A 26,675-nucleotide genomic window follows, 5' to 3' on the forward strand; every position below is an offset into this window, starting at 1 on the left:
GTGACAGCTCGGTGAGGAATCTTTTGCCCCAGGACCCAGAGTTTGGCTAAAGAAATGCCACTTAACAACTATGACACCTATGATCGATTACACAAGCAGGACCTGAGCCAGCTGATATAAATCTGCCTCTAGCACAGATGTATAAACACTGGGGCACGTGACCTATCTTCTGTGCTCAGGAGCCAGATGCTCAGGGAAGTTAAGCAGAGATTACACTAAAGTGGTATTGAATGGACCAAGTTGACTGAGAGAAGGAAGTAAAGAAGTCTTCCCAGGTCTCCAGGTCCACTGGTTGATTTGTCCATTGCTGTGTTTCTGTGTGATACTGTGGAGCACAGTAGAATGGGAAGCTGTTTTCCTGTGGCTCTCCATAGTTCATTTAGTCCCTGGACCACTTTTCTTTTACAGCAGGGATTTGCTGTGTTTTAGGATACCTTTCCCAGAGCTGGGTGGGAGACAGGCCTTTTTAAGGTGGGATATCTTTGTGTTTTCAGGAGACTTTAAAGGCCTCATGAACACATCATGTCTTGGGCTGGCCTGATTTTTATCATGTGGGCATTACTAGCCAGGTGGTCACTTGGAAGAGGTAGCAGCATTGGGTGCTTCAGGAGAATCAGTGGGCTTCAGTACCCAGTTGGAGACTGGACAGTGTACTCTCGTGACCAGCATCATCAATTTGCTTTGCCTCTCTTAGGGTAGGGTAGGCAGCACTTCATGTCTTGACCTCTCTGTTTCTCTCATTCTCTTGCTCTGGTTCTCAGTGTGAGCTGTGTTGGTCTGAAAGCTGCAGAAATGATCATGTCTTTCCTCTTCACTTGTTAGTATTGCAGTAAAAGAGTTCAGATATGCTTGTTTTGGCTGCAGTTCCCTCAGGGAAACCTGGCATCAAAGCATTCAAGCAATCCTGCCTGTCTAGGGGGCTGCAGAAAGTCTGCACCAGTCGTTTAAGTTGTTGACCTTTCCTCAATATGTATTTATATCAGTGACCCTTTACAAAGCTATTGCATGTACATACACTTGATAGGGTTTGCTGTTGCCATACTCTTGGTTGGGACCAAGCATAAGAGGTCTTATGCAGCCTTGTGCTGCTGTCTCTTCTGTGCTTTTAGCCATGTGTGACAACACTGTAATTCTTTCATCTTGTGTCTTAAAAAAATAGAGATAAGGAAGCTTTGCAGTTGCATCTTAAATGACTGGGCTTTTTGGTAAGGAGTGGAAAAACCACTGTGAAGTGTCTTCAGGCCAAAAGAATAGATGGATTAGACAGAGGAGAAGCTGTTTTTTTATTTCTTTGCATTCCCTGCACTGGTTATGAGAAAGGTTTGGAGGAGAAGCCAGCACTATCTCAGGCAGTTGTAACTGTGAGAACAGCTATGTTTTACCCAGGGTCCTGTGTGTTTTGTCATTTCACAACCAAGAGTTTTGGAGGAAGTTTTTGACTCGTGTGACATAGAAAATGGAATTTATAAACTGCAAAATTTAGTATCATCAGCCTGAAACTTAGCGTTTGTGGCCTCACCCTTTATTCTTAGTTTGAATTTCAGCTAGCCAACTTCTGTTGCTGAAATCCTCAGCATCCAGCATGGATGCCAACACTGCAGATGAGGAAAATGGAGACTCTCTGTTCCTTCAAGGTTCTTTTCCTTTTCTTTCCCTATTCCTTCTGGCATGTTTGTACAGTTATGAAACTGGGGGAAAGAAATGTCACAAACTCAGTGGGTGAGAATAGTTAAAACTTTAGTAGTGTTCCATAGGAACTGGATTAGGTATTACAGGACTTGCTTAAAACCCTCCATTCTTAAAACACTGAATGACTTTCCTCTGGGATTTGCAGTTGTGGTGTGTCAGTATTACAGCATTTGAAGCTTTATTTTTTGTGAGAGATCTAACTAGCTGGAGTGTTTGTTCTAAACCAGTTCCCTAGCCTTGTTGCTTATTTAGGGGAGACCTTACAAACGTGATTTAGACATCATATGATTTGTTCTTAATTCTGATGCCTGCTGTCTTCTAAACTTCAGCATTGAGGTAAGGCAGTCCTGATGTGATCTATCAGAACTCGTTGCTTGGATGGTACAAGGAAGCAGTCATCAGTATAAACCAGCTAATGCCAGTAAAGGGGCAAGGAGCAATTTCCTATCTACACAGTAGATATTTATTTTAGTATCACTGTATTTATTTTAGTATCTATTTGCTTTCACACTTTTTTCAGTCTTTTCCTCATTTAAAAGGGGAGCTTTATATTGCATCCTCACCTGCTTAGATCCCAGCTCTCGAGTGGGGACTTCCAAAAGAAGAGCTAGAAGAGATAGGAAAGTCCACTGAAGCTGTATGGGAGCCTCAGAGACCTAATGGCCATTGTGCTTGCACATGTGTACGTGCGCTGTTCAGCGCAGGCGCTGTGCCTGCCAGGAGATGAGCAGCAGGGATGTTGTGGGCTTAAGGGTTGGTTTGCAGCACCCACCATGGCCTGGCAGCAGCGTTTATCTAGGCCAGCAGGGATGCAGGGAGCGAGTGACTCACTCAAGGATTCATGTGCGCTCTCCCCCTCTCCTCCCCCTGCCGCAGCTGTGGCTTGGTCATCAGCCATTTGGGAACTAGCAGCTTTATTTGGTTGCTGTTTGCAGTGGGCAGTTTCTCTTAAGGTTGTTAATTTTATCAACTGCCTTGGAAGCTCAGCTGACTCCAGAGAAGACTTAAAATTGCCTTTTCTGCCTCTGTTCCCCTTGTCTGCTCATAGGGCTGCCACCCAAACAGCTGATCTGGCACTGGACTTGGCTGAGGAGGTGAGAACAAGCAGATGGGCTGGAGGGAGAAACTTCCTAAGCTGATCAGCCAACAGCATGGTCGCTCTTTTACATGGTGGCTAATGTTGTTAGGCTGAGTGCCCTCTCCAGGCGCCACGTTGGCTATTGTGACTAGAGGGCTTTGCTCCAGCTGAACAGAAACACATTTCATGGCATGAAGGAAGAGCGAATGTGGGAACAGTGTAAAGTACAGGAAGGTCTTTAAATAAATGTAAAATGGAAAACTGATTAGTTTTGTCGTGATCACAACAGCTGGTAAACTTGTCAGAGGTTACCAGGCTCACTTTCTGGGTGTCATGGTTAGTAATGCTCCAGGCCGCTGCTGAGGGTTATGGCCCATGAATGAGAACAGCCTGCCTTGGGCAGCCACTATGCTGTCCTTTACTCCCTTTCACCAAGGCCAGCAAGTCTTATTTCTGATCTGGACTTTCTGTTCTTGCATGATCCCATCTTCCCTGCGCTGCTGCTCGTGGTGGGTGCTGTGTCCTCATGCTCCGTACTTTTTTCTGTGGCTTTGGCTTCCCTCTGGACAATTCTTTGGTCATCTTTGTCCATGTCTGTGTTCCTGGCTAGAAGTGCCATTAATGTTTCCCTTTCAGAAGCAGTTTTGCTTGCATTTACTAGTGCCTGGAGGACATGCTTTCCAGGCCTTCCTGCCTGCTGGCTGCTGTCGCTTCAGATCCCGGCTGTGTTGGATATAAGCAGCTTGAGAGACATGCTGTCTCTAAGCCCTAACAGTGCGCCTTCCCCTGCCACTGCCCCCTCCTCTGCTGGGTCACAGGACCTGGAAACTGTTTTTGCTGCAGAGACCAGTTCTAGAGCACAGATTAAAGGGCTGTGCTTCTACTTTCCCATGTTCTGAGCTTTCTGGTGAGATGTATTTCTATGCCAGGGCTGCAGCAATATCTTCACTGAATAGCGTAATCAGACGTCTGAAGTTGTCCTCTGCCTGCGATGCTGAAGGACTGCAGTATGTGGATATGCTGCTTGAGAGAAATGAAGAAGGGGAAAGAGCCTGAGGAAGGGGCAGGGATCACTTTTGCTATCATTCACCTTGAAATGGAGATAACAGTTTTGGTGATAGGATGAGCAGGCTCCCAAGTCTCATCTGGCTGGATCTTCTGACCAGAGAGATGGCAAAAAAGGAAGCATAAGATCTTTTTTTCCCTGTGTTGTCTGCTGGGAATGGTGGCTGTTAGGGAGCCTCTTCTAACAGGGGGTGCTGCAGCCTGATTGCCACCTTTTTAGTTTGAAATTCAATTTGTGTGGGTCAAAGTAACATTTGCAGGGCAGAAGTGCTCCTTTTAGGTCAGAGCTGAGGCTGTCTGGTGGGTGGCGTGGGAGCAGCTTTCTCTGCCACTACTCCTCACCTGTGTGTTCTGTAATAAAAAAGGAGGGTTTATTTTTAAGACACGTTGGCTTGACTGCTTAGCTGCCACCCCATAAAAACCCAACCTCAACAGAGAAAGTTGCTTTGTAAATATTGGTGTTAGTGCTTTAATAACTTTTTCACTGCATTCTCTTTCTCCTTCTGAGACACCTCCTTTTCCCTTCTCATTTTTTGCTTGAGATAGGCAGCAATTTGCAGATGTGCATGCTTTGAGATAACATGAGAGGTTCAACCCCTCATCCTCAAGTCTTTGTTGATCAGTATATGGGGTGGAATTAATCAGTGAAGGCTGCTGCTCTGGGTATGTTGTCTGTTGATCAGCGAATCTGGCCATCTCTTGAGATTCGGTAAGTGTCTGTCATCTTGGTATGGTGCTGTGGAATTCAGTGCCAAAACGCACCACATAATTTAGATCCAAACAATATCAAAAAGACTTGTGGGGAGAAAAAAATGCTGTAGATGGTCTTAAAATTAGTATTACAGTAATGTAGCAGCACTAAATGCCCCCAGGCAAGCAGGATCTAAACTGATTTAGCCAGGAGCATTAAACATTCATCAAAAACAAGAAATAAGCGTACCCGGAGAATAAATCAAAACTGTAGCACAACAGCTGCTTTTTTGGAAAAGATGCAAATCAAGTGCCTCTTGCCTTGGCAGTCTGAAAGCAGGCATGGTGATGGGACAAGGCGACTACTTTCAAGCTGTTGTGCTCACCAGATAGGCCAGATCTGGAGCTTCAATGTAAAGAAAGCTGTTTTCAGGCTGTGCTCTTGTCTGAGCTAAATGCTGGTTTTTAAAATCTTAATTTTTATTTTCTTCATTTCTGAATGCTGAACCTTAAAATAAAAATCCATTAGGTCCTAGTATGACATGGAGGTGTGATTTCATGCTTCCTAAGTGAGAGATCTCAGAGGTATCTCAGCAGTACTAATGTTGCCCCATCAGTTTTTGCTTCGAGAGACTACTCAAAACCCATTTGATTTGAACTGCCTTGTTTGCATCTTCATGTCTTTTTCTGCAGAAGGATGAAAACTGTGGTAGTGAGAGGTCCAAATTCCAAAGATCTAAGTTTGTTCACAGATTTGTCACTGATGTGGTCTCTGGTTTCAGTGCCTCTGCTTTTCTCTTCTCTCTCTTTAAAGATGGGGAAAAAAACCTCTTGTGCTTCAGGGGTTTTCAGGCTGCTTAGCAAATGTTTGTTAGGAACGTAATGATTCTCTGACAAACGATACTATGGAAGCAGTTGTTCTTCTATGGGGTTTGTTTTCTAACAGCATTCTCTTCGCTCCCCCGTCATTTAAGTATCTGTCTTCTCCAGCAATTTACTGGGATGTCTATTTCCCCAAAATCTCTGCTTGTGGCCTGCAGGTCTGGGGACAGCTAAAGAGAGCTCTGCAAAGGACACAGAAGAAAAATGTTATTGCACAGCTGTGTGTGAGCTGAGGCACTGCTGTGCATGCTGTCCTGCTCACCTCACTGCAGAAAGTGTGTGGAACCCCTCTAAAATGTAGACTGTGTGTTTCAAAACTCGCTTGTCCCTTCTCTGTGGAAGTCCATTGGGATGCTGTTTAAACACACGTGCTACAGCCAGCCTCTTAGATCTGAAACACTCCCCTCCCCGCCAACTTTCCAACCAAAACCAATGTAGTTACGTGTGTGGTGTGTATGTAAGTTAGCACTGTAACTGCAGCCTCCTACCTCTGCAGCCCCTAAACCCACAGCTTCTGCCTTTCTCTGCATGGGAGGCTGCAGCGTGCTGTCTGTAACACTGCCCCGGACCAAGCGCTCAGAGTTGCGGATGGACTTCTGAGTTGCCATGTCAGGACATGAGATGTCATTGGGAAGGCAGCATTTCTTGGGGCTCTCTTGAGGAACACCACACCACCTGTGGAGCAGCAGGGCATGCTCTTCCCCTCTGCCCTACCTTTAGTGCTGTACTGGGTTTGGTTTTCCCACCACCAGTTTTCCACGCCCCATCTCCGTTTTACAGGGAAGATCTGCTCCTCACACGTACGCTTTCAGACAATCAGCTGGGGTGCAGCGCTGGTGTCACCTCTCTGCTGACTTCAAGGTTGCTGTAGTCACACGAGATGCCAGCCTCTCCCCTTGTGCGTGGGCTCCGCATCTCTGCTGTGAGAGCGGCTGGGGGAAGGGGTTGGTGGGGAAGGGGGGCCGTGGGGAGATTAGGCTCTTGGTCTCGGTGAAGTTGCTCGTAAGCTGGTCACATGAAACAAAACCTACATCATCTCCCTTCCCCCATGCGCTGGAGTGTTTCTTGGCTCCGCACCCAAACTAGCAGCTGAGCACGTGATTTACTTGTAAAATGCAGTTAAAAAAATAAATGGTGCCATTGCAGATGGGAAATCAGGGATGGGGGAGCTGGGCTGGGCTCCCTGTGTGCAGAAGAAGGGAGGGATGTCTCCCTGCTGAGTTGCAGGAAGCCAGGGGGCCATGCTGCTGTGGGATGAGGGTTTGGGGGAATGTGTGCTGCAGGATGTGGGGCTGCAGAGGAAAGTGCGAGCTGCAGGAGGCAAAAGGGAGGGGAATGTGCTGTGCTACCAGGGGAAGGAGGCGGGAGGTGCTGCATGCGGGGCAGGGGGAGGAAGAGGAGGGCTCTGATGCAGGTGGGATGGGAGGCTGTGTATGGGGAGTTAGGCTAGGCAAGTAACTCTGAACTGAAGGTCAGTTGTCTTTGTACAGGATACAGGGTCTGAAGAGACTGTGACAGAGGGCTGTGTTAATTTTTGCTCTGGCTTAGTGCAAGAGGGGGAAGTTGTTTAACCAGTCAAGCTGTGGAGCTCGGCATCTTTGGAATCATTCCTTTCGCTAGTTGTGTTTGTATCCCACAGTTCCTCCTTTCCCTGCGATGCAGGTGCTCTTTAAGCTTTCGAAATTACACTAAACCAGTGCTAGGCTCGTCACAAGCCCGGTGGAGGCCTTCAAGCAAATGGCCCATGAGGCTGGACAACACCATTCCTGGGGGAGTGCAATTACAGCACATTGCTTCCTGTGTCAGGACTGTGGTCGGTGCAGTTTACGCCTCCTGACCACAGCAGATAAAACGAGATAAAAGAACTCCTGCCCTTTGCTGTGTTTATATCTGCGTGTTGGTGTTCGTGATCTGTGTTCTCCATTGCTTCAGGTCAGGAGGAAGGTGCCTGTGTTTCTGCTGTTGTCAACTGGAGGATATGTTGTTTCAGAGGGGAGCTACAATGCCCTGCTGCAGGAATGGTTCCTAGTACCTCCCATTGCAGCACTGGTTTTCCTTGTGTTTCATCCCACTCTGAGCAAAGGAGAAGCCTTATAGAAGCAAGAAATTGCACTCTTTGCAGTACTCAGTGAAGCAGGTGGAGTTGGGGAGTTGGTGGGTAGTTTTAATGGCCAGTTGGTAGGATTCTTGATTATTGCAGCAGACTGTAGGTGCTGACTTCTGTGGCTGTAGATGTTAACACAGAACACAGTTTGGAAGGTAACCTCAGTGGTGAAACGTTTCCTTTGCACCTATTTACCACCAAACCCGGAAAGGATGTTCCCTCTATGACTTGCCTCCATCACAGTGGCACAAAATAAGCTGATGGCTGTAGCAGGAAGAAAAAGGGGGAATGAAATTTGGATCAGAGGCTCTTGGAAATTCTTCATTGGTTTTTCATAATGGAAATGTTAGTTGATGGGGAAAGCAGACATAGAATAATGTGGAGTTGGCAGAGGTCTTGTATATCCCACTGGCACTGTGGGAAGGATGACCAGGGAGATGACGAGACATTCTTCTTGCCAGCAAGAAGAACTGGCATGCCCTGAGAGGAGATGTAGACCAGGCTTGTGTGTGAGGGTTGACCTGTGTCATGTCAAAGCTTATTGAAGAGTTTGACTGGGGCCTGAATGGTGCTTTGGCCTGCGTCAGTTGTTCTGTAGACACCTATCCTCCACCCTCCTAATGCAGTCATGGTGTTGGCTCATTTTTCAGTGGCTCCACTGACACCAAGGCTTCAGGCTGAATCCACTGTGCTCAACTTGGCCTGTTGCTTTTGGCTGAATAAGACTGGGAACAGCTTTTGAAACAGCCTGAAGAACAAGGTTTCTGGGGGCCTGTGGCTTGTGGGGAAGGATGGGTCAGCTTGTGGGGCAGCGGATGCTGTGGAGGGATGTCTCCTCAAGGGGTTGACAATATTCTGCTCTAAGTGCTATAACAAGCTCAGAGGAGGTCTCTTGTCCAGATTCTGAGTTGATCTCTGATGTGAAGCCAAAGACTATGCCTACATAATGGATGGCTGGGGTGCTTGCTCCTTCCCTTTCTGTATACTGGTGCATGCACATGCATTCAAACTCCATGTTGCTTTGCAGTGCTGGCATTGGTCAAACCATGGGATCTGCTGTAGGGAAGAACCTAAGGTGGAAATTCTCTCAGAGAGAGAAAACACCCAGTCTGGCTTTATCTGTGCCTTTCTAGGCAAGGGATAGCATGTCCAGCCTGAGCACACTTAACTCCCATGTTTCATGTTCACATTGCTAACTGTGACCAAGACGACTCTCACCTATAGCTGTGAGCCTGAGCTGATTCAGTAATTTGACCTCCTTTGACTCCTGAAGTTCCTGGAAAGCTGCTGGTGCCTGTGAGAGCCCAAGCTCCCCCTTTCCTCTTAATGTGCACATTGGGTTGTTTTGCTTTATACTTCACACAATAGGCAATGCTCAGGCTGTGCATTCCTGCTGAAAACAAGAGGACAGGAATTCTCCTTCCCTTACCAGGTCCACCTGATAAATTGAAAAATACACTTCTGGAAATAAAAGGCAGTTTTGCACAGCACTGAGTGTAGAAACTGCAATGGCAAAGATGCACACTGTGACATTTATAAATCCCCTTTAGGTATTTTTAATACCTTCTTTCCTCTTGTCACTGTTGTTCATATCTGTCTCCAGTTAGATTATCTCTGCAAAGTAAGTACAAGGTAATGAAAAGAGAATACAATTTCCCTAGCCTACTCTTCAGAGTACTTGTCAGAGACAAAAGTATAACTACGTAAGTAGTCTTGACTTGTACACTGTGGTGTTGATAGTCTAATTTCTACATTACTTGAACAAAAAACTGTTGTAAGTTCATGTAGTTCATTCCTTTTATATTGTTTTGGTTTTGCAGTATAGTAATACCAAGGGGTTCACAAATACTGTGATGTAGAAACACGGCTTGTTACGACTGTGTGAGCTTTCTGGCTGTCTTCAAGATCCACGTGTGTATGTACATAGGGTAGTATTATATTTTAACATGTGGAGTTGTTTGCTCCTGGGAGGTTGTGAGAGCATGGGAAAAGGCTGTTCCAAGGTAATAATATTAGTGGTTTTGTTAGAGAAAGGGCTTTGTCAGAAAGTATGTCTGCTGGCATTTCTTGAAAGAAGTCTTGTATTTGTTTACTGTGTCCTATTGGCACTTGAACCTCTGATTTTGTCAATAGCTGAAGGCAAGTGGTGAGGATTTCACCACTGTCTTGTTTCTCTAGCTTTCACTGGGTGAGAAAAGCGGAGCTTCACTCTTTCATCTTTGCTTGCCCACTCCAGCTGTGTCTTCCTTCCCCTTGGTGACTTTGACTCTTGCACAGTTGCTGCACCAGAGATGCTGGTGGTGGTGGTGGTAGGGGGTGGTGCATCTGCTCTTGTGCTTGGGACATTGTACCACTGGGGTTGTTCTGCCCTGGGAGGCTGGAAAACAGACTCTGGCTTTCAGAGGTGTCACCTGCACTGTGGTTAGTATGCTGTTACAGATTTATTCATTTTGGTTGGTCTTTGAAATGTCAGAGTCCTGAGCTGCAAATAGCTGGAGGGAGGGAGAGTGTTTGGGAAGTGTCATTATATGCTTATTTTCTTCATATTTTTCTTTAGGTATCTGCAGTTAGCTCTTGTCAGAAAGGATATACTGAATCTACAGGGGCCTCTGGTCATTCTTAAGGCCTAGGATAACTTTTGCAACAGGGGAAATAGTGGTGATCTGAGACTCACTAGTACTCGTGTTTAAAGTGGTGGTGTGGCAGCACAGCATACTGTCCTGTGCTACCCTATTGCAAATGCTGAGAGATCTCAGCTGTTCTGTAGTATGGTCTTGTTGGAAAAATAAGAGAATATGGGGAAAGGTCTGTGGGTTGAAGTGTGGGATGAGGGAGCTAGCTCTCTTCTGCTGGGAATGTCTCGCAGAGGAAGTTTAAATGTAAACAAGCAAAGAAGAGCGTGGAGGAACCTGAAGGCTCAGGCTGGTCTCACACTACAAAATGTATTTGATGCAAATTCGATTTCTGTCTTGAAGCAACTCAAAGGATATCTTAGCAGCTGGCACCAATTGACTTTCTCCCGGAATTGGCATGATGACAGCAATCAAACTGAATTTATTGCTTTGGGTTTGATTCTTCTTCCGGACTCTTCCCATTCTCAGAAATGTAATCTAGAATGTGTTCCCATAGGAATGATAGCTTCAAGCCTCCTTTAACAGTAACAATAGAGCATGGTTCTAGTGCAGGATAAAAACAGGTGGAGTGTATTATTGAGCACTGGATTGTATATTCCAGCTGAGAGCAGGAAGATTATGTATTGGTAAAGGGAGGAGCAAGGGTTGTTTTCTTTCTTCATGACACATCTTCTCATCAAACAGAGATGATTCACAACTAACGGTTAGTTCTGTTGCTGCTGCTTTTTACTGCATTTAGGAAAAAATCTGCCTTCCATTGGGGTGCCTAAACTTTTAGACTGCTGAAAGTCACTCTCCCTTCCCCTTTTTATTTTCTCTCCTAAGGCAGGTGTACTAAATAAAGGGTAAGCTTTAGCCACAGGACCTCAGTATAGCTGCAATTTGGTAAAGTAAGCCAGTAAATGCTGCAGTGGGTGTGCTCTGTTGCATGTTGAACTGCTATGACACAATGCTGTATTTGTAATGCTTGTTGTAGAAACTATGGTAGAATTAACTTTTCCCACCTCCTTTTCTGGTAGGTGTGAAATTAATGACTTTCACTGATAAACTTTGGTTTCTTTTATTTCAATAACTATTTTGTCTGTTCTTTCAATTAGTTTTTAATGCTCTCTCCTGCTTGCCAGGTGAAGGAACCATCTGAAATAGATGTAGTTTGACATTTGTTCCTAGAGCAATGAATGTCAGTGTTCCTTGGGCAGGTGGAGAGGATGGGGAGCAAAAGGCACATCTCTTTCAGCCTCCCTGGGCACTGGTCCTTTGAGGATTCTGTGGCCAGACCCTGGCTGGAAAGTGTCTGCATGGCAGCTGCTGCAGCTGAAACAGAACCCTCCCTGTGTCTCTCTCAGGAGCAGGAGTCAGGGCATCATAGCTCTGTCTGAAGCTGAAGGGTTCCATGCTGTGCAGGGTGGCAGTGTCGGCACCTGACACCTCACCATCTTCTGCTCCCAGCTCAAATTCAGCCCTCGCCCTGTTTGCTTGGGACTGATCTTTTCGGGTCTACTGCAGGTGTCTTGCTCCAGACTCTGCCTTTTGCAAGTGTACCTCAGCTCCACACAGACAGATCTCCCTGTGCTTCCCTGGCAGCTCCTTCTCCCCAGCACAGCTTCCTAGCAGGCTGAGCAGACAACAGTGACCTTTTTCTTCATCTTGTTTTTTTGCTTATGTAAATGTTCTCACTTGACAGCTCTAGACTGCTGGGATTTATAGATGTCCTGTGCCCTGTCTGTGTGTCTGAAAATGTTCTTCTCCAGGCCTTGGGTACCCTTGCAGGAGAAAGACCTGGTGAAGAAAAACCTCCTGTGAAGAAGTCATGGGAGTGTGGCTAGAATAAAAACCCAGGAACTGATTCCTTGGAGAAGAATGGAGCCCAGAAGCCAGGTCTTATGTTATTCATCAATCTCTGCCACTGCATCTTTGGGTAACAGACTGAAGTAGACAGGCAATGAAAGGATTTTCTTACAAAAGAGTAAGAAATGCACATTGATATAGAACTAATTATATTCCCCTCTCTGCTGGAGATAGCCAGATTTTTGTGAAGTAAAGCTGTGTGTATTTTGGGTTTTATTTGTTGGGTACACTTTTTACATCATGTTATCTTGTTTAGCTGCTGAAGTTTGATGCGTTTAGGACATACAGGCCAGACTATCATGGGTTTGGTATGCTGTCTTCTGTACTCAGACAGGGTTATTTTCATTTTAACCTGCTCAGTTAGAGATTCTTAGAGCTGTGATGTTATTAACTGTGCACAGCTACTTCTGTCCATCCATTGTGCACGAGCATTCCCGTCCCAGTGAATGGACTATGTGTTTGTAGAAAATGAAGCAGGTCCTTAACTCTCACACATGATTCTAAAACAATCATCCTTGGTTTTCTATTAAGGTAAATCCCTAGGCAAATCAAGACGCAACTCAGAAGAAATCCCACTTCTCTGAACAGGCAGTTTCTTAGGTATACTCTGAAGAAACACGGTATTAATGTTACAAACACAGCACAGTATTTGCAGAGCAATAATGTTAAAAGTACTTGGGTTAAACGTAATCTCACATGCTGAACCAAGATGCAGAAATTGTCTCATATAAAGGACTAATACAGAGAAATAGGTATTTACACTTTTGTTTGTGTACAAAACATGAGGTTTTCTTCTGCAGTTTTTAAGCACCATCTCCGTAAGCATTTACACTTTAAATTTTGCTACAAAAGAGCTATGTAGACTGCACTTCTCTGTCTGTGTAGATACTCATTGCTTCAGACTGTAGATAGAATTGTCCAAATAGCAAGAATCTCTTCTTTTTTTTTTTTTTTGGCTGGAAAACAGTAAATGAATATTAGATGAGTGTTTGTAATATCCTGTACTTAAGTTTTAAGCATCGGCTGTTGTTCAGGGCTAGACAGCTCTGTAACAAAGCAGGAAAAGAGCTTAATGAAATCCAATATTTGGAAGCAGGAGGTAGATGAATTCAGACTTGGAACAGTAGTGCTAAATTTTAGCAGGAAGGATAACTAACATTAGGAGTAGTTTCTGTGGGTGTATGGCTTTATTTATCACTTGAAGTCTGGAATGTGAACCCTTATGTTTTCTGAAGGATGTGCGGGGTTTTAGGCAAATTATGGAAATTGCTGATTGAATTTCATAGTTTGTGAAAGGTGGGAAATGGGCCTAATGTCCCAGGCCTGGGATCTTGTAAGATAGGTCAGATGTGGTACTGTGTTTCTGTTAGCTACGAGGTGTACTTCCACTGTGCAGTAAGAATAACCACCTTCACTCCACAGATGGCTTGCAGAAATAAGTCTGATCTTTTGGGCAGAGGGAGGAGAAATTGCTTGTTTTGCAAGCTCGTGGTACGGCAGGGATCTGAACCCATGTCATCTTTTCATCATTATTCTAATGCAGTTAAGAACACTTTGCCTTTTTAAGGTTCAGTGAGACCCAGTCCATGTAAGAGACATGTTAAAGTGCATCTTTTGCTCTGCTGGAATCAACAGAATCTTGTTTTATTTCTCTCTCCTACTGAGAGTAATCATTGTTAGACTGAAGAGAGGTAGAAAAAAATGCAGCTCCGTGTTTATTCCTCATGCGTTTAGGTATCAGGTTGTTCCCCACAAGTACCGAATCGGCTCTGCCACTGATCCCTGGAATGAGAGTCAAATGCCTGTATTATGCCAAAGGCCACTAGGTGATGAAGAGAGATTAGAAAGTGTCTGTCTTTGGAGCTGCGGTGGGGAGGCTCTTCTCAAGTCACAGATTAGGCTGTGGTCTGGTGCCGCCTGCAACGGGACGGGTGATCCTGCAGGAACAGGATCTGTGTTCCTCCAGGACCTGCGTCAGGAAACCCGCCCAGCCTGACCTTTCGCTGCTCTCAGTTGTGGCGGCTGGCTGCTGCGGGCTGGTGCTCCCAGGCTGGAGTGTGCTTTCACTCTTCGAGTTGTGCTTGAGTTGGCCTGTTTTGTTGCCCTGGAGACAGAAGAGTGTGGTATGCTTTCACCCTGACCAGAAATAGTTTCCTGTACCTTGTGACCGGAGCGCTGTACGCCTCCTCTGGTCTCTGGCCAGGCTGTGTGGTGCTGGAGGGCTGGAGTGTGGGGTGATGACCTCTTGTCACAAGTTCTAGTGTGGCTGCTGCCCATGATCACTGACTGCCCTGCCCGCTCCCCTCCCTCTGCACCATGGTGTAGGATTTCAGGGGAGCAATTGCTCCTGATTTACATCTCCCATGGCATTTTGATGGTTATGTCATTTTGTTTGAGCCTTGCTCCTATCAGCTGTCTGTCCTGGCTGTCAGGACTCAGTGGCTGAGCAGCACGTGGTGAGCTCTTACCTCTCCTTCCCCCTTTGCTCAGCTGTTTTTGCTGTCTGCTTCCTCGTGTCCTTGTACTTGGGAACAGATTCGCAGCAAGTGTAACTGCGCGCGAGGGCAGCGTGATCCAGGTGGATGAAGGATCCCCTTCTGTAGGAGTTCCAAGTAGAGCTGGGGAGGGTTAGTGGAGAATTGGCAAGACCCAGCCATGCAAGCAGGCTGCGGTTAGTTTATCTGCAACTGTTGTCCTGCTGTAAGAAGCTGCCTGAGTGCAGAGTATGCAGCACAGCATTACCTTGCAACTGTGCTTTGCAAAACTTGGTTTGTGAGAGAGGTGCTGCTAAAAGAAAAGCCAGGGCACCCCCGCCCCTCCCCAGCAATGCAGGTGAGAAAGTGCTTGCACTGCACCAAGGACCTGGGAGTGTGGAAGCTTTCCAGGCCTTCTTGCTGCCTGCTACTTTATTGGAGAGTGTTTCTGGCATAGAACTGTAAAATACATGCAACAACAACAATAATTTCCAGGACTGAGAAGGAAGGAGAGATGAAAGGAGTTATTTACCTTCCCGCATCCCTGAACAGTAACAGATGAGGATGTAAGCATATCTCAGCCCTATAAAGTATTAACTGGGACATTTTCTACAGTTCAGCAGTGGGAGAGAATGCAGAAACCCTGCAGTGCCCTGTGCTGCTATTCCCAGCCTGGGAGAGAAAAGTGTTCTCAGCTGAGATCTGGCTGACTTTCAGTCTTCTGCTCATAGGGAAGAGAACAGATGCCCAAAGCTCCCTTACAAAGGGAAGCGAAGACAGTGCAGAGACCCTGGAGCTGCACAGGCTGTTCTCAGGCAGAGCTGTGCAGTGTGGCTATGTTGCAGCGGGTCCCTAGTGGGTTTCCTATAAATTGGAGGATGCTGCATTCCTGGCAGTGCTCTGCTGAGTAGCCCAAACAGCCAAGGGTCCCGCTTACACCTGTGCAGAAGAACTGTGTGTCACAGGAGATACAGAGAAGGTGTGTTTTTAAGCCTGTGTGCTGAAGATCTGCTACAGAAGAAATGTCAAGAGCAGTCAGGGACTACTGCTTCCCCTTACTATGTTCTTTTGATGGCTGGACTGGGCAGGAGTGGCAGTCCTTGCCTTTTTCTAGGCATGTACATCCCCAAAAGTCTAGAGCATACCAGCTGCCAGGGCTGCCTAAAAGATTTGCCTCCCTTGGATCCTTTCAGTTCATCTCTGCTTGTCCATTGTGAGCATTTCACTTGAGAGGATGGGAACTTTGTAGTGGAAGTTCAGTACTCAATAGTTGCTGTAGTGAAAAATCTCCTGACTGAACCTCAGTGGCTAGAAGGCCCCCTGCTTCTTGGCTGAGATGAGCAGAGTTGCTTTAGCTCCCTCTCCTTTCCTTGTGCTCATGCACATTACATTTATACGGAGGAGAAATCATTTCTTTACTCTCCTTGATTATTTTGCCTTTAATCCAGATGACAGTTGTGCTCTAACTGATGTTGCCTTTGGGCTTAGCATTTGGGCACAGCTTCTTGCCTGGAAATCTCAAGGTGCTTGATCAGCATTTTGCTAGCGAATCTGTCCATGAGTACTGAAGTATGGTTACCTTTACAGTTCACTGGAGCTGGCAGAGTTCCCTATTTCGTGTGAATGGCTGTGCACTAGCAGGAGCTGTGTATTTCTCCCTCCTACTGTTCCCTTCTTCCCCAGTGTTTGTCTGGGTCCTTTTCCCGTTTCATGTGGGCTATTTCTTCAGAGACTCCTCTCCAGCCTTGGAGAAGGGGGTATGTCTTGGAAGGGATGTCACTGGAAGTGGTTTAGCCTATTTTTGAGGCTGGCAGAAGAGTGGTGTGTTTGACTCTGCTTCTACTTACTGTGAATCCAAGGAGAGAGTTAACACTTTAATGCTACTCTGTAGCAGGATTGAAGATCCTCCTGCAGTCTCAGTTGCATAGCCCTTGACTGAAATGGCTTTGAGGTTTTAGGAAACACTCATGTTCCAGCAATTTCCAGCCTTCTGGATGTCTGCTGGGTCACTGTGTTCCTTTCTTGGTTGAATATGAACAAGAGCTTAGTTCAGAGTCGTGGTGCTTAACATCTTGTTTCTTACTCTCTTCCAGATCACCAGAAACTGGAACGTGAAGCTCGAATCTGCCGACTTCTGAAGCATCCAAATATTGGTAAACCTTCCTGGGCCTTAGAGGGATGGGGTTGAGAGAGGAGTAATGTCTCACCTAGCATGCTGTGAGAGAGCAGATGTATTCTGAATGTTCACAAAACACTTGTCAGACTTGCTTCAGTTTCTCTGACAAATTCTGCCCGTGATCCTGTCCCATTCCTTTACATCCTGGCACAGATGTTCACCAAAGTGTGCTGTGTTCCCATCCACTCGCCCATGCAGAGCTGTCCCAGCTCCTTGGGTGGTGCATGACTCTCGTCTGCTCATCTGACATTCTGTAATGGGAGTGAGCTGTTGTTTGTTTTCCCCACACTTGTCTTCCTTTTCCTCTTCTTGGCACTCTTTGATGTATCTGTTTAAGTGCTATATTCAGAACATGCCCATAGTTATAGAAGGGTGGGCTACTATGGCAGCTCTTCCTATTAGAGTGGCTGCTTGCTCTAAAAATGAAAGGAAACAAATTTCCCATTCTGGCAGTGGTAAGAAAATAAATAAATAAAAAAATTGAGGGTGATGGAGTAAAGGAATAGTTTTGTCTAAAAGTATAGGAAAAGGCAAAATAAGGCTCAACTTCAAACCAAAACTATATTATTTACTGAACTCTAGGGAGGGGGCATGGATTTTTATCTACTTTCAAAGCACCAAGGAAGTTTGTCCTATTTTTTTTTCTAGAGAAATTTCACGTTGCTGGAAGTTGCTTTGAGCAAAACAGTTGGACCATTAATAATCTCTTTATTAGGATCTTTAAATCAGCAAAGCCTCTAGGATCCTCACTGAGGTCTAATTTGAGTTAATTTAGTTAAGAAAACATTACAAAATACCAAACTGCCACCTTCAACCAAACGGCTGTTAAATATCCCTGTCTGGGAAACCTGTGATGCATTACACTGCCTTTCTTTTGCATAACCCTGTCTGTCAGTGTAGATAACTTCTTAAGGGCATTTGGCTAGGCTCCTGACTTTCAGCTTTGTAACCATTTGCTCCCATCCTCTGAAGACCTGGGAGAGGAAAGGTGTCTCACAGCAAACCCTTGGACTAGCATCTGTAGCCTGTTCCATATGTGATGAAGAAGCAATTTCCACAAGCTTGGGACCTCACAAAATACAAAGCACCTTAGAAGCAGCTTTTCAAGAGAAAGCTTTGTTGCATTAGAATGTAGTTGTGGAGGTATGGCATGAGGAGAGGAGTGGTGGTCACCTTCTACAGCAATTTGCACTGATGAATATATTGGCCGGTAAACGTATTGCTTGGCAATATTCAGAATGACTAAACCGCATATTAGCTAGTTATCGAGCTTCATTTGTCCCATAAGACTTGTTGCACTTAGTTTAGTAGGTGATGTCACTTTTTATTTTGGCCTTAACTTCACTCACTTCCATCATCTCTCCTTTTTATCATTTCTTATAACTTTTCTTGCCAGGCCTCTCACAGAGTGAATCATATGCACAAGAGGAAAACTGCTTTTATAAGTAAACCACACTGAAAACAGAAACATATCACATTCCTGGGACAATTCTACAGCTTGTTCCTCATCTGTAAGGCTTGTCTCCTGTTGTATCGTGGTTTGGAAAAGACGACGTTTGGGAGAATGTCAGTGGTTCTTGCATTTTCTGCAGAGCGGTTCTTGTCTTCCTAGAAAGAGCAGTTTTTCTTGTAAGATAAAGAGACTAGTCATTCTAAACTCAACGGGTGGTCACAAATAGCAATAAAGGAATTAAGTTTTATGCCTACAGCACAGAATCAAAGTGTGTTGAATAAGACCTTAGTAAGTCACATGGTCCATTCAGCAGTCCTGTGAAAACCTTTTATACCTGTCTGGTTCCAGGCATGTTTGTTCTTAAAAAACTTGAATGCTCCCACAGCCCCTAGTGGCAGTCTTTCAAATGTTTAATTTTCCTGTCAGTTAGACGTTAGGAAAAACATACTTTGCTGCTATCTTAGCTTGTTGTTTCTAATTCTATCCAGAGTTTATGTGGAAAGTAGTTTTTCTTTCTTTGTAACAATCTTTTACATATTTGAAGGCTGTTATCATGTCTCTCTTTAGTCTTCTTTTTCTTCAGACTAAACAAACCCAGTTCTTTCAATCTTTTTCTCATATGTCATGTTTTCTAGACCTTCAGTCTTTTTTTTTATTTCCTTTTTATTTTTCTTTCCTCCTTCCCTGGACTTTCTCCAGTTGTTTCATACCTTTCTAAAGTGTGATGCCCAAGACTAGACATAAGATTCTAACTAAGGCCATGTCAGTGCTGATTAGAGGGGGAAGAATTGCTTTACCTGTCCTACCAAAGATACTCATGTTCTGTATGTCAGCCTATGAAACTTGCCATTAAATATATGGTTGGTTCATGTTTGCTTCCTGACACATCATTGCTCCAGACTGCTTTCTGCAGAGCTTCTGGCAAGCAGATAATTTTTCCATCTTGTATAGATGAGGTTTCCTATCAAAGTGTACATTGCATTTGTCTTTAATAAAACAAATAAGAAGAAATCCACTCTGTGGATTGCCCCCAGGATTTCTCGAGACTGTTTTGATTTACCTCCTGATAGTGTAATAGGGTTTCCAACTCCCCTTCCTCCACTAACATGTTCTTTAATAACAGTGCCATATAGTGCATCATGTAGGTAATAAATAACAGTGTTGAATACTGTTGGACTCTAGACAAACTCTTTTTTCAGTTTTGAGTGTCTGTTTTCAATAAGTTGTATACACTGATCTAAGCTAGTTCTGAATACCCAATTTTTTCTGAATTGGTTATAGAAGTAGCACATAAAATGCTGTCAAAAGCCTTGCTGAAGTCCAGATGCTACATGCATTGCTGCTTCCATATTCCTTGGAGTTGTTATGTTGTCATAGAAAGGAAACATGTTGTTCTGACATAGCAGTAGGCTTTTTTTCTTGAAGTGTGTATTAGCAGTTAGTAATCACCTAGTTACTGCTGTTCGTTGTTGTAAGCTCTTCTGAATGGTGAATATTCAGTGTGTTGCCTCAGTGTGAGCTATGCTGGTAACACTGCACCAATCCTGAAGAATTCTGCAGATTTTACACTTGCTTTAATTTTCCCACTAAGTTTTTTTGTTGCAAACTGAACTGCAGCACGTCCTGCTCTTCTACAGTGACCTCAGCCTCTAGCGGTAGAGGACTGTAAGTTAGGACGCTGTGCGTGGGCTGCTTTCCTCTGCTGCCTGTATACAGGACATAAAGGCAATAAACCTGTTGTTGTATTTGTGGTGGTTCTTACCCATTTGCTGCAAGTCAGTCGATCCTGCTATGGAGATTCTGGACTGCAACACATTGACCATAAAACTGCTACTCTGATAAAATAAAGGTTACTCTAGGTGCAAAATAATGGTGATATTTCCACTTGCCGCTTGCTTTGTGAAATTACTGCTTTCTGAGTTATTCTAACATGCCTTCATCAAATCTCAGCCCTAATTATAGGCTATTGCTCTGTAACTGGGTGTTTTGTTTGTCTTTGGATGCACATTAAGGCCAAGGTAATCATAGTGGAGTAATCCTGTGATTTACCATGTAATCCTCCTCCTTACAGTGGAGTAAGGTTGTTGGGTTGGTTTTTTTTGTCTGCTTTTGGGTAGAAGAAAGTTGACTTGAGGCACTGAGTCCTGACTCGTGGTACATACCATTTTCTCACTGCAAACCACTCATTTGAATGTGCCATTATAGCTGGTCACCTCAGGCTTCAGTTCAGTAGAGGAAGGACTTCTTTCCATAACTTTCAACTTGACTTTTTTTCCTCCTGACAACTCTTAAAAGTATTTTTCATTCTGGTCCAGAGGAACCATTTGCCAGCCATGCTCACCAAATACAGCAGAATTGGACAGAGATCAATCAGTAATTTGTTCACTCTAGGAGAGGTACCCATTACTGAGGATATGGGAGTGTTAAAGACAGGCAGAAGGCAACATCATTAAAACCCCATTGTCTGTAAGCAGATAAAATGCCTGTAGAAGTTGGCAAGAGTCATGGCTCTGTGGGGAATTCCACTTCTTGAACAGCTTACTGTTCTAGTGATTCACTTATCTATAAATCTTGTGGGCATTTGACATGGATGCGTTTGGGAGCACGTAGAAGAGAATGATATGGCTGTCTTTTCCCTTGGTTTCTGCTGGAAAGAGTGGGTTTCTATAAGCACACTTATAGCCCTGACCCTTTGCAGACACTTTCCTGATTGTGCTGCTGAAGCTTGTGCAATGGCTGACTTTACTTTCACCTTCTGTTTGTTGCAGAGCTAAATTTAAATGTGTTGAATATTGACTCTTGCTTACTGGAACAGGTCTTTTGATCTTCTGCTTAGTTGTAAATTTAATTTCAGTCAGTCTATGTATTTGATTTTTTAAGTCCTGCAATTCATTCACTACATAGGAATTCTCTTGTGGGGAATTAATTTTTTTCCTATGCTTCCTGCTACCAGTCAAGAGCAGTGACATAGCTGGGAATTGCAGTATCTTCCTGCAGTCCTATTCAGTGCAGATGTGAAGTTTGGCACAGTGCTGAACATGCCCTTCCCTGTCCTAAGACTCCCAAAGCAATAATGATGCAAAATTCAGTACCAGTCTTCATTTATGGTTTTGAAAACTCTTCTCTGGCACTTCTGTGTCTTCCTGCAAGAGTAGGACTGGGGCTTGTTCTGTGCACTACAAAGTCTGCTCTTTGCATGGATTTTGTCCACTGTAGTGTTAGGTTTTCTCCTAAATTTTCTTTGTTACACTGGAGCGCCTCCTCTTTGGACCCATCATCAGACGATCTGTATGTTCTTAGATCTTTTTAACCCAACTATGGAGAAGTAATTCTTCAATATATTTTGTTCACAGTTCAAACCGAGCAATTATGGTTGGTTATTGTGTCCCAGCTCATGGCAGCCATTGCTGTGAAAAACTGCCTGCACTTAGGTCTAGAATAATAAAAATACATATTTTAAGAGAGGCTGGTAGTAGCCAAAGAGCCAGAGCCAAATTGTTTTTCTTTCTGCCTTCATATTCTTTACTGAACTGCTTCAGAGTTAATTTCTTTGAGGGAATTTATAGCAGTAATGAAATGCTGTCCTCAGCATCTCTTGGAATTATTGCTTTTTCAGGTTTTCCTGCTTCAGACTTGTTCTCCAAAATATACTTGCACCTGAATTCTTCCATTTTAACTTCTATCTGTTGGCTTCTTTCAGCATAAGCCACATATTTAGAATGGGGAGAAAATACATAGAAATCTCCTGTGATGTAGAAGAGTTTCTTTTGACCCAGTTCAGTTCCATTTCCTTTGACAAGTGGTGTATCTTCCTAGTACCTCTGTCTTGTGGGTGTGATTCTGATATTTTGTGTATAAAAAAAGGTCTCCAGTTTGTGTGCCCTTACATGATGGTCACAGAAGGTGCAAATTGCTGCAAGGACCAAGAAGGATGCTGTGCTTCTGTGGGCAGCCCAGCTGGAGAACCCCACATAACTAACCTGGGTGGGAAGCTGGATGCATTGATCATGTCTGCAGACCTAATACTAGATTTGTTGTCTTAGTGGTATCAGCTACAACTTAAGGTTCTCTCATTCCTTATTTTGAGATACTACTCTTGATAAGCAGGCCCTCACTTTTTGCCCGCTGCTGCCAACTTGGAATGTTTTCCTATCACCTTTTCCTTAATAAGAGATGTGAATTGCTTCCTTAGTGAACAAGAAAAGAGCGTAGGCTGTGTTTTGCTGTAAACAGCAGATTTCCTTGTTTTCATTTGGCTGCAGACATCCAGACTGCCTTTGCAATTGGGACAGAAAGGATCTTATGTGCAAAGAATAGTTAAAATGCTGGGGATTCTCCAGTGGTTTGGCCACTGCTTGCTGCCCTATGTAAACTCCATGGTTTCCAAGTAGGATGTTCCCCTTCCTGGCCTGTTGTTTAAAGCTGCTGCCCTGAGATTTCTGCTGGGGGAATGCTCCTTTTCTTGGGTAAAACTGGTGTTGAGAGGGGATGGCCTGGGGAAAGGGAAATGGGGGGAGAAGAGACCTTGTAGCAAGAGTTGTGTTTTGCAGCTTTTCCTTCGAAGTCTTATGGGGCTGTCTGTGAGGACAGCAAGTTGCTGCGCCTCCTGAGGTCAAACAAGGATGTTCTTGGCCTTATGTCTTTAACCCACTTTCTTCTTGCTTACACCCCTTATTCCCCACCCTATCCCCTCCCAAAAAAAAAAAAAAAAAAAATCCAAACCAGACAAAAAAAAAAACAACAGGGGAAAAACCCCCAAAACCCCCAAAAAGAATATCAGCTCGAGTGCATCCCTCTGGGAAAGTCTGAGCCTTCGATCTGCAAGTTCCCATTTATTCTTTATAATCCCTGCACAGTTAGGGGTTTAGGTGAGTGCCCATGTGTGTCTGGCTGAGAGGAGGCTCCCCAAAACATCAGGCAGCCTAGCTTTTTAGCTCCCATTCTGATTCTGCCAGTTACTTCTTTCACTAACTGTTGTTTATTTACTTCTTCTTTTCTCCCTTTTCTGCCGCCTATTCCTATACCTTTTCCTGTAGTTTTAAGGAAAATGTTTCTCCATAATCCCTCTCAGTTTGGGAACTGAGTGACAATTGTATTTTTCTTCCTTGCCAGAGGATGAATTTATTCTGTCTGTGGTCTGTACTAAGGAGGTATTCGTATTCCATTATTCATGTATTTAGCTGTGAGATTTATCTGTATGCAAGCAGTCCCTTAAAAAAAAAAAAATAGTGGGATGATGGCCAGACTCATCCCACTCACAGGTACTGCAAGAGCTGGAGGAGGATTCCCCCACTGCACATCCCCCTCCCTTAGGAATAGCATTGAGGAAACTGAAAGAGCCTCCTTTGGGGTTCCCCCTGCCTGAGCACCAAACAGAACAGAGGGATGGCTGCACTCTGGTGAAACTGTGCAAGCAACAACTTGCCTTTTGAACAGAGCTTGCCTCTGTGGCAAGGTTCCATGACTGTCCTGGGCAAGGTGAGAAACAAGTTAATACAGCAAGACCGGGGGGGGGATGCATGGGCATACACTGCTTTGCAGCACCAGAGGCTGTCCCTGATGGCAGAGATGTGTGTACTGCAGTTGCAGAGCCTATATGAGACCTAAAATCTGTCATGGTCTCTATCTTTGTTAATTCTAATGAACTGGGTGTTCTCTGTGTATTTTCTTTGTGATACCGATAAAGTTGGCTTGTTATTATTTGGGGGGTTTACAAGAAAAGCTCTCATACAATACTAGTGGTTATCGGAAGCACTTTGCTTATCTGATAGGTGCATAATCGGAAAATATTAATAACAATTCTGGATGGTCGTGATTGCACTGTTATCAGGCGAGTAGGAAATATTCCTGCTAATGCACTGGTTTTGGCTCATGTAATGTTTAAGTAGGGCATACTAAATGTTATGTATCTTGTGCTGAACTTCAGCCTTTCGATACAGACATTGCAAAATCAAAGGAAAAAATAACATTTAGTTGGTGCTGAAATGGTTCTTAAAATTACTTTGTTTTCTTTTTCTACTTTTGCTTTTTACCTCTGCAGGACTAGTTTCCTAATAGGACACATACTGTTCTCCCAAGAACTTCTTTCTAGGCCGTGAATTTCTGTGCATAAGGGAATTTTCCCCAACTTGGCATTATGCATGGCAGAAAAGGCACTGTTTAACCTAATTTTTTAGGGCTGGAGTGTTAAAAATGTTACAGTGAGATCATGGTGAGGGGGAAGAAGAAACCTACCCACCTCTGTGGTTGTGTATGCCTTTTCATACTCCCTTAGGACTGTTCTTGTCTGGTTTTGCAGAGCCTGCAGCAGCTTGGTTCTGCCTGAACTGGACCAGTGTTCACAAGCCCGTCTCTTCCATTTTCCAAAGCTTCAGAACTGCAATTGGTGTGAAATGCTGCGGGCTCGGGGAGTTCAGAGCGAGCTCGTGTATAGCCAGCATACTGTAACCTCTCTGTCGGATTTCGAAGGAGGAGGAGGGAAAGAGTCCCTGTTCCTAAGGGACTGGTTAATAGCGGCATGCTATGTCCTGTTAGCTAACTGTCCTGCTGCTTTTAGTTACTGCTTTAACAAAGCTGGTCATTAGCTGCTGGGGCAGATGATTTCTAGAGGATTATTTGCATTACACAATTTCATGCTTTTTAATAGCAACTTTTTAATTAAAAGGAGAGTCCTTTTGGAAGCAGCCTGAGCAGCTGCAGCTGAATTCTGTGTGTTTAATGTAATTAGAGGAACAGCTGGGGTGGGAGCTGAGCACCCAGCTCACAGGCAGTTGCAGGTTGGTGGTGGCTCCTTGCGGGGCAAGCCTCCTGAGCGATGCGAGCCGTGTGGGAAGTGTCCTGGCACACAGCCAGGCTCGGAGGTGTGGGACAATTCCCATCCCGGCTGCCCAGGCTGGCAAGCAGCTGGGAAAGCAGGGAGTGGGTGGTAGCCATCTGCATCAGTTGACTTGTCACTCGTGCTGCCACAGACAATGGTGCTCAGTGCGCAGTCTGTCGGGCCGTGGGTATGTGTGTCTGTAGTGTCAGCATCTTCTGGTATGCTGGAAGGTATCTATGGAAGAGGGCATCAGGCAGGTTTTAGCCTCCAGTTTTATTCTGCTTCTTCTGGCATGCGCAGCCTCTTGAAATATGCCTCTTGTGGTATCGCTTACCTCTTCTGTTTCTCCATGATATAGGCAAATGTCTGATTGGAAACTGCTGAGAAGTGAAGCTGTGGCTGTTTCTAATGAGTGGCTGGCCTTTAAATAGCATTGTTCAGGCCAGAAGATCCCAGAACATTTTTCAGTTTGCACTACTAAGCTTGTGTGCAGGAGTTCATATGTTGCAATTACCACCACCTAGGAGACAACCAGAAATCCCTGTTGCCACGTATTAGCTCTACTGAAGGTACTGCAACATGGGCTACTTGAGAGTCCAAAATATTATATAATCACAGCACACAGTGTGTGGTGGTGCACAGGTAGCTGGCTGGTAGTGTCCTTTACATTCCCATAATATCCACATGCTTTACACTTAGCAACACCAGTGGACTTAAATTTAGCAGACAAGATTATCCTACTCAATAGCTTGAGCACTGTCCCTAAGGACAGGCAAAGACCAGTGGTATGTAGGAGCCTATGTTACCATTTCCTTAGCAGAGACGAGTAATTGCAAAGTGAAGATACTGGAAATTGGCCCATGAAATTATTCTTCTGTCTGTGTATTTGCCTTTTGTTGGGACCTTGATTAGTACTTTGCTTGCTGAGATTTACTTTGCAGCAGGTTGCCAGAAACGGCCCTGAGTTACAAGAGCCTACCTCCCCAACCATGGGCTGGTCTCTCACTCAGCCCTGCTCCTCTGTTTGCTGTGGATGTGGAATATAGGGGAATGTTCGTCCTGGGCCTTTTACATGTGACCTTTTAACAGTGAGATGCCTGTTCCTTTTCAATGTCCCTTTATGTTCCTGTAGTTCAGGTAGACTTTTATAAGAAATGAAAGCTCTTTGCTGATTTCTTCATGATTCACTTCAGCTTTTGCATTCACAGAGACTTGCTTTGCGTGACGCAGCAGCAATTTACATTGGTTGTTAGGCTGCTACAGTTTGCGTGAGGGTGATTTTCCCCTTGTGCTTACTTAGTATCACACTCGCATCACACTCACGCAGCATCAGGGAACTGCAGCTGCCTGTACAGGGTCACTTTATTCAGGCTGGGAATGGAAACCATGTGGCTTACTTACTGTATTGCTGTTTCTCACTAAAATGCTTAATTTTCTGTAGTTAATACCATGACTTATTAGTACTTTTTTTTCCTAAAATAAAAACTGTACATGCATGAGGATTTTGAACCACTTTGAAGTATCAGTTTGAAGTTTTGTTCTTGAGGCAAGATTTCCAGCAAGACTGAAGACAGCAGGCAGAGAACCGTAATAGTCACAGCAGATGTTCTTAGAAAGCACTTGAACTCCTGATACCCAGCTGCTGTTAGGTTCAGTAACCGCAGCATGTCCCCTTGAGCCGCTCACTGTGATATCTGGCTTTGTGCAAATGCTCTGGGTTGCATCAGGGCCTCAGGCCTGACTTAAACACCCACACAGGACAGATG

The 26,675-nt window shown here is 44.6% G+C and overlaps 1 protein-coding gene across 14 annotated transcripts in view; it reads left to right on the forward strand.

Annotated features, from left to right (window-relative positions):
* The window catches only part of CAMK2G (calcium/calmodulin dependent protein kinase II gamma), a 123,530-nt gene that overhangs the window by 36,398 nt on the left and 60,457 nt on the right, over positions 1–26,675 (forward strand). For all 14 annotated transcript variants that reach the window (XM_062639548.1, XM_062639567.1, XM_062639583.1 and 11 more), the window contains exon 3: positions 16,557–16,616. In XM_062639548.1, coding sequence (XP_062495532.1) covers positions 16,557–16,616 — 60 coding nt within the window. The remainder of the gene's footprint in view (positions 1–16,556; positions 16,617–26,675) is intronic.

This window comes from Pezoporus occidentalis, unplaced genomic scaffold (genome assembly GCF_034315485.1).
Source record: "Pezoporus occidentalis ecotype Australia unplaced genomic scaffold, CSIRO_AGI_Poc_V1 ctg116, whole genome shotgun sequence".
NCBI classification, from domain to species: domain Eukaryota; kingdom Metazoa; phylum Chordata; class Aves; order Psittaciformes; family Psittacidae; genus Pezoporus; species Pezoporus occidentalis.